Raw genomic sequence first — 18,489 nt, 5'->3', positions numbered from 1 at the left:
GTGTTTTGTTTTTTTTTTTAAAGAATGAGAGGATACAGCACCTCCCTCCCCATGTCTTGCTCTTCACACAAACACAATAGACAGTGACCAAAGGCCCTTTGTAATATTTCACTCTGTGAAAGAGCCTTAGTCTCTTATGCTCTGGTGCAGAATGACTGCTGTGCATTCCTAACCAGAGCCTGCCACCCAAACCTGGATAATAATTTGTAAGATATATGAAGGAATGGACCATCAAGAGAAAATGTTGCTCTTTCAAAGATCCCCCAGTATGCATCTGTATGATGGACTACAATAACTCCAAAGGAAGATTATTGTCTTTAGAGTAAATAATGCACTTTTTTCCCCAAGTCTCAAAGCCTGCATTTAAATGATTATTCATGGGTGTTATGGGAGTCTTTAAGCCTTAGGTTGGCAATTCCCAACATAAAAATGGGTCATGTTTCAAAAAACATCTTTATGAGTCACCTGCCCAGAAACTCACCATTGCTTCCTACATTATGTTCCAAATTCCCAGGTCAACCCCCAAAATCTATTTATCTCATTACACACCTGAAGGGCATTCAGTGACACCAATCCCTATTTACAACATCGTTCCTTTGCGAACATGTCCTCTAAATTTCCAGTCAAGTGACATGTAAATACATTTCTCTCTGCATGCAGACATGCATGGGGAAAGATGAAAGGATGAAAATGAGAAGCAAATGAGATCAGATATTTCCAGAAAACAGAATCCTGTTAATCTTACACAAACATTCATGAAATGCCTTTCTCCACATGGTTACTGCTCATTAGGGACAAAGAATTATAGCCTCCACTTTCAAGAGAGAGCTTTTCAGAATCTGAAGTAACTCCCACCCACTCCTTGCTACATTGAAACATAAACAGGGTTATAAGAGAATCTGACATTGAATATGAAACCATCCAAACTCTTGCCTATATTTTCAATTTTTCCCCTAACTCCATTAAGTACCTATTATGATTAGTATACATTTTAAACTGGTGCATCATAGGAAATAGTCTCCTATTTTGAATCAACTTAAAGCCAAATATATCAACATTTACTGTTTCAAAATATAAAATAGACTCTTTTTGATTAAAAAAAGGAGAAGAAAATCTAGCTTGGTTTTTTTTCTATTATTAAAATGTAAAGGATTTTTAAAATCTCATTTATTTTGTCAATTGGTTCTGCTTAGCACTCTTCAGCCCAGTCCACTCTCAATTATCCATGCTAAGGAAGGAGGATCAGTGGCCTGGATAATCTAAAACAGCAGACAATTTTAAAAGCCCTTGCACTTGGCCTAGGCATACTTTACAATCAAACTCTGATTATCCACACTAATGAAAGGAAGAGCAGGCACCTTGAGAAAGATCCAAAGCCAATACAGATCTGCTCAAAACAACCAAACAAAACAAAATACAGATCTGCTCAGCTCAAGGCAGCATCCCACACAGCAAAGGAGAAGGAAAATAACAGGGCTGCAACTGCTCCCTTGCCATCTGAAACACCAGCACTCAGTGTAACAGCCATGTTAATATCGTATCAGTCCATATCAATATTTCTCATGATATTGCATGCATGCTAAGTTGCTTCAGTCATGTCTGACTTTTTGCGACCCTTTGGACTGTTGCCCACCAGGCTCTTCTGTCCATGGGATCCTCCAGGCAAGAATACTGGAGTGGGTTGTCATGTTCCCCTCCAGGGGATCTTCCCCACCCAGGGATGGAACCCGCATCTCCTGCAGCTTCTGCATTGCAGGTGGCTTCTTTACCGCTGAGCCACTGGAGAAGCCCCTCTCATGATATTAAAAATTCTTAAAAGCATGGAGTTATGTCCAAATGCTCAGGGAAAAAGACATTATCCATGTCGTTCCAAAGAATTAATACAATAGATTGTTATAGGTACTAAAAACTTCTTTGGGAGGCTTCCTTTGCCATATGCCATTCCCAGCTCCTTACTGTCTCTACCAAGCTCCCATAATATACTCAGATGAGTAGCATAAAGGATGAAGGCGAAAGAGGCAGTATGCTGCAGTAGGAAAGGAGACCCAGGCTGGAAGTTAAGAAGCCTGGATCTTTGTCCTCTGTTGGTCTCTGCACATGCCAGAAGTCAGGTATGCATTCAAGCAGAGGGAACAGTGCGTGCAACAGTACGTGAAGGTCATGGCACATTTAAAGAATTACTTGTGCTTCATTTTGGTCAAAGAATAAGATACAAATGAAAAGGAAACAAGAGATGAAACTGGGGATGTAGTCAGAGGTAAAATTACAAACAGTTTTGGTTTTTTTTAATGCCATGCACGGATTCAGAAATAGTTCTATAGAAGGCAAGAAGACAATTAAATAATTGTTAAATTTTATTGAACACATGCAGTTTGCCCAGTGCAAATCTAAACAGCTGATGTTCATAAACATATTTACAACAACCAAGACAGATATCCCTACTATTCCCATTTTACACATGAGGAAATGAGGTACAAAGCTTAGTTGTCTCCAAAGATCACACAACTGGTAAGAGGTGAAGTTAGAGTCCAAACTTGGTCTGTTTGATTTCAGAGCTCACGCTATCTCTCAAGAAATGGAGGGATTCCCCTGGAGGTCCAGTGGTTAAGACTCTACACTTCCAATGCAGGGGGCTCAGGTTTGATCCCTGGTTGGGGAATTAAGATCCTATATGCTTCACGGGGCAACCAAAAAGTAAAAACTAAAAACTGAGGACCACTTAGCTTCTCTTACCAAAAAAAAAAAAAATCATTAAAAAAAAAAGAAATGGAATGAAGTGGTCAGAATTTTAAAAGACCATGCTAGAAGCAGGGTGTTAGAGAGATTGGAGGAAAGTGGAGGGAGGCAAGAAGAATTTAAGACAAAAGATGGTGAGCTCTGGAACTAAAAGAAAGGAAGCAGTAAAGGGGAAGACGGGTGTAACCAGGGGGTTTAAAAGAGATAGAACAAAAATAAATAAATAAATAAAGAAGGGTAAGAGGCACAGTCTAGCATGAGTCCCATGTTTCTGTCTCAGACACTATGTGATGACCCAATAATTCTTGAAGAATCACTTAAGCTTTGCACCAGTGAACTTACCTGGAAAGCAACCCCTGCCAGATGGGCAGGCCCAAGAAAGAACAGTCTTTTTTTCAGTATGATGCTGGCACACATTTATCCAAATAAACAAATGTCCCAGCTTAACTGATGAATTTGGTGGTGACAAATTAATTTATGTACAGATATGTAGGACATGATACAGAACTCTACTCCAAACAGGAGATGTAGCATATTTACTGAGATACAGCAAATTTTCTCTTAGCTTCAAAGACGCATATTGACTCACATTTGTTTTGTTTTCTTTTTTTGTTTCTTTTTATTTTTAATTAGGGGATAATTACAATATTGTGATGGTTTCTGCAATACAAGCAGCTCATGCAGTTCAACAGCAGAAAAACAAACAACCCAATCAAAAAGTGGGCAGAAGACCTAAATAGACATTCCTCCAAAGAAGACATGCAGATGGCTCATAAACACATGAAAAGATGTTCAACATCACTCATTATTAGAGAAATGCACATCAAAACCACAATGAGGTATCATCTCACACCAGTCAGATTGGCCACCATCAAAAAGTATACAAACAGTAAATGCTGAAAAAGGTGTGGAGAAAAGGGAACCCTCTGGCACTGTTGGTGGGAATGCAAATTGATATAGCCACTATGGAGAACAATATGGAAATTCCTGAAAAAATTAGGAATAAAACTACAATATGATCCAGCAAACCCACTATTGGGTATATACCCTGAGGAAACCATAATTGAAAAAGATATACATATCACATTTGCTTTCTATGCAACATCCATGTGTATAGAAAGAGAGGAGAGAAAAAGAGGCAAATGTGTTATAGTCTATCAGGATATTTTTAAGTATCTTACAAAAACCAAAACCATGTATAGAACGTTCCTATTAGGATGAACAAAAGTAGATGAGTGTATGAAAATCTGTGAATGTAAACAAAGAGATTGAAGTACGTACTCAAAATTTGAAGACATTTCTCTGGCTGATTTTTTATTTGTTTGCTTGTTTGTATATTTTAAATACTCTACAATTATTTTGTAGTAATTCCATCATAAAGATAAAAATGCTTTTTCCTAAACATATGTGATAAGCATTCATTCAGTATCAAGAACTTTGCTGATAGAAAAGAATACATAAGTAGGCAGACTGTTATCAGCAAATACCTGACATGTACCAACAGCAATGGCAGAGGATACCTTTCATCACTGCCCATGAAGCCAACTTGTTACCAGGAAACTTGGTACATGGAGAATGTGTGTCCAGAATCAAGGGATGTAAGAAAGAATGAAAAGTACAAATGGCTTAGAGCAGCTGACCCCAGAGGCGGGCACTCTTCTTGGGCATAGCACCCATCCTCCACTATGGCTTTCCTCACCTCTCTCAATATTTCACTTTCTCTCATTGTCTGAAATGCCATCAATTCCACGTTATCTCATCCTCTTCCTAAAAAGCATAAGACTAGAAAATTTCCAGAGCCTGGATGTGTTAGTGATAGAGAGGAGGAGGATAAGGGTAAGAAGAAGATGGGGGAATTCATTTGCTAAACTTTGAATAACGCTGTATGGTTTATAGGACACTTTTGTTCTATAAATGCATGTTAATAAGGACTTCCAGTTCAAGATGGGGAGTGGAATGGACATATTTAATTCCTCTCCCTCTCACAACCCCACTGAAATGGCAACCAATTAAAAAAAAAAAATCCATGACATAACTGAAAACCAAAAAAGCCCCTAAAGAATGCCACATTGACTAAAGAATGTGTGGCAAACAAAGTAACTAGAATGGAATTGTCTGAGAAACTAAAGCAAAGGATTACAACACACACAGACACACACACACACAGACACACACACACACGACGGCTGGTAAGGATTAAGAGGGGTTGCCCTAGAGAATCTACGGGTCAGCCACTGTAGAGAGCAGAACAGACTCAGAGCAATCATCAGAGTAATTAACTAAAGGATTACCTAACGTGCTGCCAGCCTGACTGGTTCCTCACCCACCCTTCAAACAGAGCAGTTGGTACTGCCTTCCCCCCACCTCGAAGTTACAAGATATGCTTAATAAAAGTGAGATATGTGACAGGAAAAGATTGCTATCAAGGGTACTGAGACAGTCCAGAAAGGCAGAATAAACTCTAGAACTAAATATGAACTTGAAGGGTAGTACAGATGGGAAACAAAAGTCAAAAGTGAACAATCAGGCAGAGAAAGATGAATATGGTATGATCTCACAGTGGAATCTAAGGAAACAGAAAAAAACAAACTCATAGAGGAAAAATAATCAGATTCATATCCTCCAGAGATGGGGGGTGAGGGAAAGAGAAATTGGATTAAAGTGGTCAGAAGGTACAAACTTTTGGTTATAAGATAAATTAGTACTGAGAAGGTAATGTACAACATGATGACTAGAGTAAACTTTGTTGTATGCCATATTTGAAAATTGCTAAGAGAGTAGATCCTAGAAATTTGCATCAAAACTTTTAAGCTTTTTTTTCTTATTGTGGTAATCAATTGACAATATATGTAAGTCAAGTCATTAAGCTGTACCCTTTAAACTTATACAGTGCTGTATGACAATTATACCTGAGTTAAACTGATAAAAAAAAAGAAAGACTTGATAAAAACAGTTTTAAAAGGCAAACAAAAACATTCTTTTTTAAAGTCCTCATTATCTGGCCATTATTGAGATCTAAACGTTGGCTTCCTTCCTTCACACACATAGTCCTTTATAAGTAGACTGACTGTCAATGGGTCCCACTCACTTACACAGAACCCTGCTTCTTACAGGGTCAGGACTGTTTCAGTTGAACAAAACCACTTAACTTCAAAGGAAGCCTAACTCAGTTACTCCTATCAATGTATTCTTTCATTCAAAATCATAAATGGGTATTCCAGGATCACCAACCACTTGACAAAGACAAATAGCATGAAAGATGAGGACCCAAATAAACAAATAACCCAAAGATTTCAAAGTGATACAAAAAAGGGGAAAAAAGACAATTTTTAAACTAGCATTCTTGAAAAGATTTAAAGAATGATTACATCCAAAAAATAAAACATGACTTCTTGGAAATTAGACAATCAAAGAATAAGAATGTGTTCCTAAAATTTAAAAATATGATTGCTGTAAATACTTCATAGAGACGTTGAAAGATAGAATGTACAAATCTAATGCCCAAATCAGTAATCTGAAAGAAAAAGTTGGGGAAATCAACCCAGATTCAGAGAAGCACACAATGTAAGAAAAAGGTCTCCAAATCTTACCCAGTGAAATTTAATTTTAAAAGAGAGAGAGAGATGAGCATATGGGATTTTGCAGGTGAAAAATCTGAGGCTTGGAGAAATTAAGAGAATTAACTCTCCAGTAGTTCACAAATAGTCTGATATGGTCTTCATATGTCCCACTCATACACCTAAAGCTAAAATTCAATCAGTACATGAAATTGTGGCCTCAGTGGTTGATTACAGCTGGTACCCACTCTGACTAGTTAAGTGAGTGCCAGGCTAGTCAAGTCAGTTGTTGACAGCTGGCCTCTACTCTTAATGGTCAATGAAGATGCTACCAGTAGTCTGTCCCATACCAGTGGCTGATGGTTGGAATTTCCTCTCATTAGTCAATGTAGGTGCGAATCCAGTTTATGCCAATTTTTTGTAAAAAACTGTAAGTTAGCATCTGATTGGTCAGTGTATCAGCTGATGAATATCTGAATACCATCCCGGCCAAAGCCCATACTCGTTTGATGATACCTACATAATTTCATGGTACAATCAAAAATGGGGGCAACTACTGAGTTTTTGTGGATCTCAAATTTGAAACTGGGGGAAAAAATAAGCATGGTTTCTCTCACCTCAACTTCAAAGTATGAGAAATTTCATGGATAAATTCTTACCTCTCCTCCTCCTTTTTATAAATGTCCATGCTTTTAAGTCTGCTTCCACTCCCTTCTTAGATGGTTCATACCAAGGGAAGACCAGTTTGGTGAACACTGTACCAGAAGACTACCAAGGGTAGCCAAAAGATCAAATCCCCAGCTGAAATGTTTGCGCCAAGGAGTTTAGTGGAAATTAGGAAGCCAGATACACAGCCAAAACTGGTTGAGTGGAGGAAGCAAACAGGAAGTGGTCTAAAGAAATATGGGGCCTGTGCTGACATCTACAGCAGGTAGATAAAATGGGCATCTAGCTCAGTTTGTATAGTTGAATTCAGTTTTTAAAAGGTACAGAGAAGAAACAGCCTGGATAGAATCACTATAGGCCCTCCCTGGTGGCCCAGTGTTTAAGAATTCCAGGAAACATGGGTTTGATTCCTGCCCCGGGAAGATCCCACAGGCCTGGGAACAACTAAGCTGGTGCATCGAAACTACTGAGCCCCCACTCCAAAGCCCGAGAGCTGCAACTGCTGAGTCCATGTGTTGCTTGTGCCGTAGAGCCCATGCTCTGCAACAAGAGAAGTCACCGCAATGAAAAGGCCACGCACTGCAAACTAGAGAGTAGCCCCCGCTCAGCTCACTGTAACTAGAGAAAGCCTGCTCATAGCAGTGAGACCCAGAGCAGCCAAAAATTGATTAATTGAAAAAAAAAAAAAATCACTTAAAACTGGACCTAAAACCAAAGAATTTGTTCATTCTCCCACTTTTGTAAGCACAAAAGAACCCCAAGTTTCTCAACTACAGGAGTTCACCTTTGATACACCAAGGCAAATAGAAGGCCAAATTTTGAGGCCAGCCTCAATATCTGCCAACATAAAGTCAAAGTCCAAGTTAAATCACAGTCCAAACATTACACTGATATCCAGGGCATCATGGAGGGTTGGTAATCGTATTCATAAAACTGAGGGCTTCACCTCCTTATAAACCACAAACTTGGATTCCACCAGGACACCTTAGTGGAGTAGTTTTAGACTTTACTCAGGACCCATAGGATTTTTGCAGAGTACATTCACCCCTTTAGAGCCTTCCCTGAAATTACTGGGAGTTACAAGCTCATAAGAGCTGTAGAATCAGGTCTTAAAAGTTACTTTCATAGACCCTCGTGGCTTACCAAGGAAGTAAACAATGGCACTGAGCTATCTGCTGTTTTGTGCTTCATGTTCCCTGCAGCCAGAAACACAGGCAAAGAGTTTCATAAAGGGTTAAAAATCATGGGGGTTGTTTTGTGCTTTAAAATATTGCATGAGATTCACTTCTGTACAAATGATGATCATCTTCATTTTCTTCCCTGCCTCTTTGTCTAACAAATACATTTTTACAGGTTTTACAGTGTTCTTTACAACTCACCTAAAACACATAATTTTCCTCCTGCTTTTATCACTTGTTAATTATTTATTTATTAGATTTATATGATGCTTTTCTCCAAAAAGCTCTAGGCACCATGAAGCCAACTCTGGTATAATAAACATTCAGTTCAGTTCAGTTCAGTCACTCAGTCGTGTCCGACTCTTTGCAACCCCATGAATCACAGCACGCCAGGTCTCCCTGTCCATCACCAACTCCCGGAGTTCACCCAGACTCACATCCATCAAGTCAGTGATGCCATCCAGCCATCTCATCCTCTGCCGTCCCCTTCTTCTCCTGTTCCCAATCCCTCCCAGCATCCAAGTCTTTTCCAATGAGTCAACTCTTCACATGAGGTGGCCAAAGTACTGGAGTTTCAGCTTTAGCATCATTCCTTCCAAAGAAATCCCAGGGCTGATCTCCTTCAGAATGGACTGGTTGGATCTCCTTACAGTCCAAGGGACTCTCAAGACTCTTCTCCAACACCACAGTTCAAAAGCATCAATTCTTTGGCGCTCAGCCTTCTTCACAGTCCAACTCTCACATCCATACACGACCACAGGAAAAACCATAGCCTTGACTAGACGAACCTTTGTTGGCAAAGTAATGTCTCTGCTTTTGAAAATGCTATCTAGGTTGGTCATAACTTTCCTTCCAAGGAGTAAGCGTCTTTTAATTTCATGGCTGCAGTCACCATCTGCAGTGATTTTGGAGCCCCAAAAAATAAAGTCTGTCACTGTTTCCACTGTTTCCCCATCTATTTCCCATGAAGTGATGGGTCCGGATGCCATGATCTTTGTTTTCTGAATGTTGAGCTTTAAGTCAACTTTTGCACTCTCCACTTTCACTTTCATCAAGAGGCTTTTGAGTTCCTCTTCACTTTCTGCCATAAGGGTGGTGTCATCTGCATATCTGAGGTTATTGATATTTCTCCTGGCAATCTTGATTCCAGCTTGTGTTTCTTCCAGTCCAGCGTTTCTCATGATGTACTATGCATAGAAGTTAAATAAGCAAGGTAAGAATATACAGCCTTGACGTACTCCTTTTCCTATTTGGAACCAGTCTGTTGTTCCATGTTGTTAATGTTTAATAAACATTAAACTCTTCTTAAAAACCATAGCCAAGGAAGTGGCCAACATGAAGGTGAAAGAGACATGGAGAAGGACAGAAAGAAGGAAGAGCCATAGGTCTGGTGAAATACACAAGCAAACAGTACATTAGGAAGCCCAGTGACTGAAAGGCCTATTTTGCTCTTTCTGGTTACTCTACTTACAAAGACCCTGACATTGACTTTCATTTCAAGTAACAGACAAAATATCACTATTTCTGTGTAGGGGTGGGCATGGATCTGTAGAGGATGGCGGGGGCCATGGAGTATGATAGCTATCTCTCCAGACTCAGGAGAGGGTGTCTGAAAACAAAGATACCTACACAGACAATGTGCTTTGAAAATCAATACAAAAAGACACATTATGATGTTTTAGAATAAATAACCAAGCTAGATTTTTTTTTTTTACAGTTGCTGCTCAGTCCTCAGTTCTGCTAAATGTCCATGACTTCCAAAAACTGTGAACTTTCAGAGGCTAGGGAAGCTCAAAAGTTCAAAGATTATCAAAATTAGAAAGTGACAAGGTGACTTCAGCTTTTAAATTCCAGGCCACATTGATCTAACAAAGCTACGTGTTGACATCCTGCACGTGTTATCCCTACAGTGGTGGAAGGGGTAGCTAAACAGTAACTCTCCCAGTAACTGGACAAGAATGAGCAAAAACAGAGTGTATTCTTATTTAGGGTCCAAAGAAGAAAGGACCATTCCCAGTAAATGGAGCAGATGACGTAGTAGGACAGAATCAAACGAGGAGAAAGAATAACATTCATCATCATTACTAGTAGTAATAGTATAGTAGTGCTATTTTTATTTAGTGGATACTATGCACCAGGCATTCTTGTGCTCCAATCATATATGCAGACCTCTTTAATTCTCAGAACAAAGCTACAGGGTGGGTATGACCATTTCCTGAATTTTACAAATAAGGAACCTGAGACTTAAATAAATTATTTGTCCGAAGTCACTCAGCTAGCAAGTGCTCAAGCTAGGATTCAAACCCAGCATAAAACAATAGGTAAGAAAAGAAAGTCAGTCAGTCAGTTCAGTCACTCAGTCATGCCCGACTCTTTGCAACCCCATGAATCGCAGCATGCCAGGCCTCCCTGTCCATCACCAACTCCCAGAGTTTACTCAAACTCATGTCCATTGAGTCAGTGATGCCATCCAGCCATCTCATCCTCTGTCGTCCCCTTCTCCTCCTGCCCTCAATCTTTCCCAGCATCAGGGTCCTTTTCAAATGAGTCAGCTCTTTGCATCAGGTGGCCAAAGTATTGGAGTTTCAGCTTCAACATCAGTCCTTCCAATCAACACCCAGAACTGATCTTCTTTAGGATGGACTGGTTGGATCTCCTTGCAGTCCAAGGGACTCTCAAGAGTCTTCTCCAACACCACAGTTCAAAAGCATCAATTCTTCGGCACTCAGCTTTCATTATAGTTTAACTCTCACATCCATACATGACCACTGGAAAAACCATAGCCTTGACTAGATGGACCTTTGTTGACAAAGTAATATCTCTGCTTTTTAATATGCTATCTAGGTTGGTCATAACTTTCCTTCCAAGGAGTAAGTGTCTTTTAATTTCATGGCTGCAATCACCATCTGCAGTGATTTTGGAGCCCAGAAAAATAAAGTCAGCCACTGTTTCCACCATTTCCCCATCTATTTGCCATGAAGTGATGGGTCCAGATGCCATGATCTTAGTTTTCTGAACGTTGAGCTTTAAGCCAACTTTTGCACTCTCCTCTTTCACTTTCATCAAGAGGCTCTTTAGTTCTTTCTCACTCTCTGCCATACGGGTGGTGTCATTGGCATATCTGAGGTTATTTTTTGTTGTTGTATTTTTATTTTTATTATTTTTTTATTTTTTTGAATAAATTATTCTTTTTTATTTTATTTTTTAACTTTACAGGAGAATGGCATTGAAACATATATCTGAGGTTATTGATATTTCTCCCAGCAATCTTGATTCCAGCTTGTGCTTCTTCCAGCCCAGCGTTTCTCATGATGTACTCTGCATATAAGTTAAATAAGCAGGGTGACAATATACAGCCTTGACATACTTGTTTTCCTATTTGGAACCAGTCTGTTGTTCCATGTCCAGTTCTAACTGTTGCTTCCTGACCTGCATACAGGTTTCTCAAGAGGCAGGTCACCATGAACAGTATGAAAAGAAAGGAAAGCAGACATATAAAAGGCATCTGTGTATTGACAGAAAGAGAAGGGAAGATCAGTTTCCCTTCTGAAAGCTGTTATTAGACAGTGAACAGCATAATACCGGGCTAGGGATCACAAATAAAGAGCTTACAGTAAGGCAGCAGCAAGCCAGGTGTAGACAGAAGAGGTCTGGCCATGCGGAAGCCCTGTGAAGAGAGAAGCTCAGAACGAAGCCGTATGCTTACCTCTGGCTCCTGAAAGAGCAGGATCTGGAGCTGGGAACTGAAACCCACTGTGCTGTCTTAGACAACTGATTGCACATTTCAGCCAAGTTTACTGTAGAGTTCTAAAGTGAGTCATTCTCAGTAATCCCTTTGTGACTGACCCCCATCTAAATGTAAGTACTATTCAGGGATCACTTGCTAATCATTCAGCATTTAACATAAATAATCGTATTTAAACCTCACAGCAACAATATAAGGCTGATGGTACCATCATTATCCCCATTTACATGAGAAGGCACAGAGAAGTTGAGTACTTGCCCAAAGTCACACAGAGTTAGGAAAAGGTAGAGACGGACCACAGGTCCAGGGAGTCTGTCTCCACAGCCTGATTTCCTAGTCTCCATGCTATGCTCCTTCTAGAACCTGATTCTGTTCACTTCATTCCAGCACTCTGCAACCCCCTCTCAGCTCTGTCCGACCTCTCTTCTGAGAAGGAAGCTAGCCAACGTGATAGCTCTCATTTTTACTCCTAGAGGGTCATCCCTGTCAAGTCACACATGCTGACCAAGTGGAGATTATCTGGGAAAAGATGAAGATGGTACTAGAGAGAGAGAGAAAAGTGATGTGGGATCTTGCTTAACTGGACATTCCCAGACCTTTTGAGCACGCCTTGTATCAGAGCATGAAAGTATGAAAGTATTGGTTGCTCAGTCGTGTCCTACTCTTTGAGACCCCATGCACTGCAGCCCCACCAGGCTCCTCTGTCCATGGGATTCTTCAGGCAAGAATAGTGGAGTCAGTTGCCATGCCCTCCTCCAGGGGATCTTCCCAACCCAGGGATCGAAGCCAGGTCTCCCACATTGCACGCTCATTCTTTACCATCTGAGCCAGCAGAGCATATGTGTATCAAAACACAGAGTCTCCATGGAAGATGGCTTCTACCTGGCAGTTCCATGGAGGCAAATGGAGACCAACTTCATTCTGGATCCTCTTTAACCTCTCACAGTTGCTTCTCTTTACTTCTCAGCCACTGAGGAAATGGGGGGCGCCTTGTGCTCAATAGAAATAGAACAGGGCACCTCTCCCAACTGAAAAACATCCCTTAATGATGTCTCTTGAAATCTTTGAAGGTACTTAGTCAATATTTTCCAACCAACAGGAGCAACTATTTTTAGGGAGGTTATGGCCAATGTGTTCAAGAAACAAATGATGAAAGCAACTCGTTCAATGTACACTGATGTCTCAGACAAGCTGAAACTGACCAAATATACAACTGTTGCTGGGTCTTCAGCCCGTCACCACCACTACCCTTGTGCCTAAGGAAAGGGACATGGGAAGCGAGCCTCTTCTATGGGAAAAGGGGTCGTTTCCTTTATACAATTATGGGTTCTTCCGTGCTATTCTGGGGCTTCCCAGGTGGCGCTAGTGGTAAGAACCCGTCTGCCAATGCAGGAGGCCTACGAGACGCAGGTTCGATTCCTGAGTCAGAAAGATCATCTGGAGGAGGGCATAGCAACCCACTCCAGTATTCTTGCCTGGAGAGTCCCCATGGACAGAGGAGCCTGGCGGGCTAGAGTCCATGGGGTCGCACAGAATCGGACATGACTGAAGCAACTTAGCACGCAGGCACAGTGCTTTCCCTTCTTCTTTTTTTTTTTTTTTTTTTTTTTTTTTTTGCCTCCTTATCCCCACATTCTTCCGCAGACATACAGAATCTATGAGAAGGCATCCAGCCCAGCCCTAGAGAGGGCAAGGAGTTTCTCCTACCTTCCACTTGATAAGCTGAGGTGGCTGCCCCCCATCCAAATCCTGCAGGGAAAGCCATATGTTTCAGAGACAGCCGACCCGGACACTCGGGCAACGGAGAGGCACCTTTCAGGCAGAGTCCCGCAGTTGCGCAAATAGTAAGTGAACTCTCATCCTGACTGAAGTCTCGGATTGTGAGCGAATATGCAAACAAGAAGGGAGCCTGATTAAACGACTTTGCTTGAATGGCCACAGCCTTGATAGGAAGCCAAACCACTGTGTTAAGGGGGAGTGTCTATAGTTTCTTCTCTGGACACTCCCTGATTCTTAACAGAGTGGGGCCAGCCTGGGCACAGACCTAGTCCCTGCTTTGGCAGGGTACCCGTCCTTCTAATCTTTTCCCTTTTAATGAAATATATGGACATTGCTTTTAAAAGTCACGTAAACCCTTGTGGCTCAGCTGGTAAAGAATCTGCCTGCAATGCAAGAGACCTGGGTTTGATCCCTGGGTTGGGAAGATCCCCTGGAGAAGGGAAAGGCTACCCACTCCAGTATTCTGGCCTAGAGAATTCCATCGACTGTATAGTCCATGGGGTCACAAAGAGTTAGACATGACTGACCGACTTTCACTTTCACTTTGGGCTTCCCTGGTGGCTCAGTTGATAAAGCGTCTGCCCGCAATGCGGGAGACCCAAGTTCTATCCCCGAGTACAGAAGATGCCCTGGCGAAGGAAATGGCAACCCATTCCAGTACTCATGCCTGGGAAATTCCATAGACGGAAGAGCCTGGTAGGCTACAGTCCTTAAGGTCACAAAGAGTTAGACATGACTGAGTGACTTCACTTTCTTTCTTTAATCCTCCTAGAACTTTCCCTTGACCATTTCCTCACAATTCCTTATCCCCATGCCCTAGAGGTAACTATTCTTAGCTGTTTCTGCTGGTTTTTATTTTCATGCTGCTTCCCAGGTGGCACTAGTGGTCAAGAACCTGCCTGCCAATGCTGGAGACATAAGAAAGGCAAGTTCAATCCCTGGGTGTGGATGATCCCCTGGAGGAAGCATGGCAGCCCACTCCAGTATTCTTGCCTGGAGAATCCCATGGATAGAGGAGCCTGGGATTCAGGCTACACGACTGAAGCCTGCTCAGCATAGGTATGTATGTCTAAGCAATAGGCTGATACTGGTGCTTCTTAATTTGTTTTTCCATTTTCCATAGTAACTATTGACTTCTGGATAGAAGGGTGGAAGATCCCAGCATGTGTGTGTTCTCTTTCTCTCCCCTTCCTGCATTCCCCCCAATGTGGTTAGATTACTATTTCTGTTTAAATAAATATTCACTATTTGCATGAATTTGACCAAGTATGGCTCAAAGTAAACCACGTAGCATACCACACTTATGTGAAACTTTTTATTTTCTCTACGTTCATCAACTGTCTGGTTTTAATGTTTAACTGCCTGTATACTTGTCACTAAATTATCCCCAAACAGTCTGCCTGGGCTATGAATCTATGTTCAGACACTTCTGTTTTCCTGCTCCACACTGCATTGTTTATTTCTTAGGCAGCCACAGATGTACCTGGTCTGCAGCCTCCTTCTGCAGCTCTAGGATTTCTCCCTCTTTGTTTCCTTTCCCTTTTTAGAGAAGCAAGCCCTTGAATAACTTTCTGATACAAAGGGCATGGTGCTGCGGCTGCTAAGTCACTTCAGTCGTGTCCAACTCTGTGTGACCCCATAAACAGCAGCCCTCCAGGCTCCTCTGTCTCTGGGATTCTCCAGGCAAGAATACTGGAATGGGTTGCCGTTTCCTTCTCCAACAAAGGGCATAAGAGGCATATTTTTTTGAAACCCCATAGTCGTACAATTATCTTTATTCTAATGTCACAGTTTGGCTACTCTGGAATTTTATGACACAGATAATTTTCACTCAGAATTTTGAAAGCATCGGTTTATGGTTTTCTAGCTTCTGGTGTGGCGATTGAGAAGTCTGATGACAAGCCAAGTCCTAATCTTTCATATGTCACCCATTTCGTGCCTCAGCTCACTCTCAGTGCCCCCTGAGCTTCTGTTTCTGGAATTTCACAGTCGCATGCCTCATGTGGAACTTCTCATCCACTGTGCCAGACGCGGCTTGTGGACCAGCTGAGGATGCTGACAGTAGGGGAAGCTGGGTGAAGGGTACACAGGGACATTCTCTACTATCTATGCACCTTTCCTGTACATCTAAAATCGATCCAAAATTAAGTTGGGTTTTTTAATGCCTGGGGAGAGAGGAGTTAGGAAAAATCAAAGTGAGGAAAGTTATTTCTTCAGTTCAAGTATTAATCGCACAGTCATGTCTGACTCTTTGCAACCCCAAGGACTGTAGGCCTCCAGGCTCCTCTACCCATGGGATTCTCCAGGCAAGAATACTGGAGTAGGTAGCCATTCCCTTCTCCAGGAGATCTTCCCAAACCAGGGATCAAACCTGGATCTGCATTGCAGGCAGATTCTTTACCATCTGAGTCACCAGGGAAGCCCCCAGTTCCTCCAAAACAGCAATAATGCATCCTACACTGTATAAGACAGGAACATAAGATGGGATCAAAGTGTAGCTAGGTTGAAATCCTATCCTCTCTAGTTATCCTACTCCTAGGAAAAAAGAAGAGGTTAACTATCAAAGGAAATGAGGGAAGACATTTAAAGGGTATGTGTTTGGTGAAATAAACATAAAAAACACAGGGCATGCTATTAAAGTCCCTCTAGTCTTTCAGTCTGAAGCAATCATGAGCTGAATGGAAAAAAATATTAAAATATTTTCACTATAGAACACTAGATGGCAGTATTGCAATTTTTTAGGTTTACAAATTGCTGTGTGAAGTGTTACTAACATTTACTTATCCCACCAATGGCCATCTACACCATAACCCCTAGCTTCTAATGATTTTTCTCCAAAAAGAAAAATCTACCTTCTCAGTGCTCCACATTCTCTGAAATTATTAGACCACAAAAGGTAGGATCTAATTTTTCTCAGCTCTGGTGGCATTCTGCAATCTAGCATTCTTAAGTATCTTGATGTCAGAACCTCTTTACATCCTTAAAAAGAACTGAAGCCCTAAAGAGCCTTTTTTAAAATATGATTTGTATTTATCAATATTTATTCTATTTGAAATTAACACTGAGATTTTTAAAATATTTACTGATGAATTCATCTAAATAGCAATAAAAAGCATGTGAGCATAAATATTTTATGAAAAGTAATCATATAAACAAAGAATATTTAGTGAGAAGAGTGTTTTGCATCTTTGCAAATCTCTTTTATGCCTGGCTTAAGAGAAGACAGTTGGATGTTTATATCTGCTTTCATTTGATCCGTTGCCTCTGGAAAACTCCTCTATACACTCATGGAGGAAAGAAAGATGAGAGTGGAAAAGACAAATCATGTCTCAGTATAAGTATGGGTCCCCCAAAGGGTCTTCAGGCCCCAGGGGTACCTTTGCTCCACTGGCAGCCTCTCCAATACCACCCTTTGCCTCTCCAATACCTCCCACAATCTCTCTGTATTGTCGCCTTAAAGAGAGCTCATTCCACTAACACTCCCTGCACTAAAACCCTCCTGGTGAATCTGCAGCCCCCGTCTTCAGTAAGAAAAAAAGTTATTTCTTAGTTTTCTTTATACAAAAGAATTCTGATTTCATGGCCCCATCTAACAAGACTGTCTGGCAATTTAACTTGTTACTGAGTCCCCTCTACTCCATTTTAGGGCCAAATAAGAAAATTCAGGTCTTATGAAGATGATTTTTTTAAATGCTTGATGTCCCCATCCTCCCACCTCCCAATTTTAATCCCTACTGCTGCTGCTAAGTCACTTCAGTCGTGTCCGACTCTGTGCGACCTCATCCCTGGGATTCTCCAGGCAAGAAAACTGGAGTGGGTTGCCATTTCCTTCTCCAATGCATGAAAGTGAAAAGTGAAAGTGAAGTCTCTCAGTCGTGTCCGACTCTTCGCGACCCCATGGACTGCAGCCTACCAGGCTCCTCCGTCCATGGGATTTTCCAGGCAAGAGTACTATAGTGGGTTGCCATTGCCTTCTCCTTTAATTCCTACTAGCTGATGCTAATACGGCCACTATCCAGTCTCTACACTTGCCATTGCCCCCTGCAGTCCACTAACTCTCAGCTTTTGAGACATAGGAACCCTTTAAGGGTGTAAATTTGAGCCCTCAGGTTCAACTCACTTTCAAAACCACACAATAATCCCTTTGAGATCCTACCACCTTCCCAGTGTCCCGCCTTGGAACAACAGCACACCAAATCCTGCCATTCAGGACAGCCACTGACCTCTGTCCACATTCAAAACTGAAGGGAAATGAATATATGACTTCCATTATGGATTTGGCTGCAGCTGTGCTCTTTCTAAAAATCCTGGAGTGCTCAAAGACTATAAATGCTGTACCCTCTGAGGTAAAAGTAGATCTCACAGAAATTCTTCTTTGCTAACAAGCTGTTACTCAGTAGAGATTCAGCACCATCAGTCAGACTTTGACCCTCCCAATCTGAAAGACCAAGATTCAAAAACCCTGGCATTCACCATGTTCCTGTGTAGCTGTGTCAGGAGAAAAGTGAGGTTCTACATAAGCATTTTTCTATCTGCAGCGGAGATTGCTATGGGTTAGCCAAATCCTGGTTCCTTTTCCATCTGGGCACACAATTAGACCACATTTGTCAGCTCCCTTGCAGTTAAACGTGGCTATATGACCGTGGCCTGGCCAGTGGAATGTGGGCACAAAGAACAGCTTTGCTTCCAAGCTAGGTGGAGGAAATCTGCCCACACAACCATCCACGTTTTATCCATATGTCATTATCATCCTTCATCCAGCCACCGGATATGGAGGCTCCACTGGAAAACTTCGATGTCCTAGGTATTCCTTCAATAGAAGACACCT

General features: G+C 41.4%; 1 protein-coding gene across 1 annotated transcript in view; it reads right to left on the bottom strand.

Moving 5' to 3' along the window:
• Positions 1–13,772, bottom strand: part of LOC104988554 (cytosolic beta-glucosidase) — a 133,797-nt gene extending 120,025 nt beyond the window's left edge. Inside the window, exon 1 of the mRNA XM_010839912.1 lies at positions 13,590–13,772. Coding sequence (XP_010838214.1) covers positions 13,590–13,647 — 58 coding nt within the window. The 5' untranslated portion in view covers positions 13,648–13,772. The remainder of the gene's footprint in view (positions 1–13,589) is intronic.
• Between the last annotated feature and the right edge of the window lie 4,717 nt (positions 13,773–18,489).

The sequence above is a fragment of the Bison bison genome, unplaced genomic scaffold (genome assembly GCF_000754665.1).
Source record: "Bison bison bison isolate TAMUID 2011002044 unplaced genomic scaffold, Bison_UMD1.0 scf7180017864136, whole genome shotgun sequence".
Taxonomy (NCBI): Eukaryota; Metazoa; Chordata; class Mammalia; order Artiodactyla; family Bovidae; genus Bison; species Bison bison.
The sequence above is the reverse complement of the archived record's forward strand: the minus strand, read 5'-3'. Positions and strand labels throughout refer to the sequence as shown.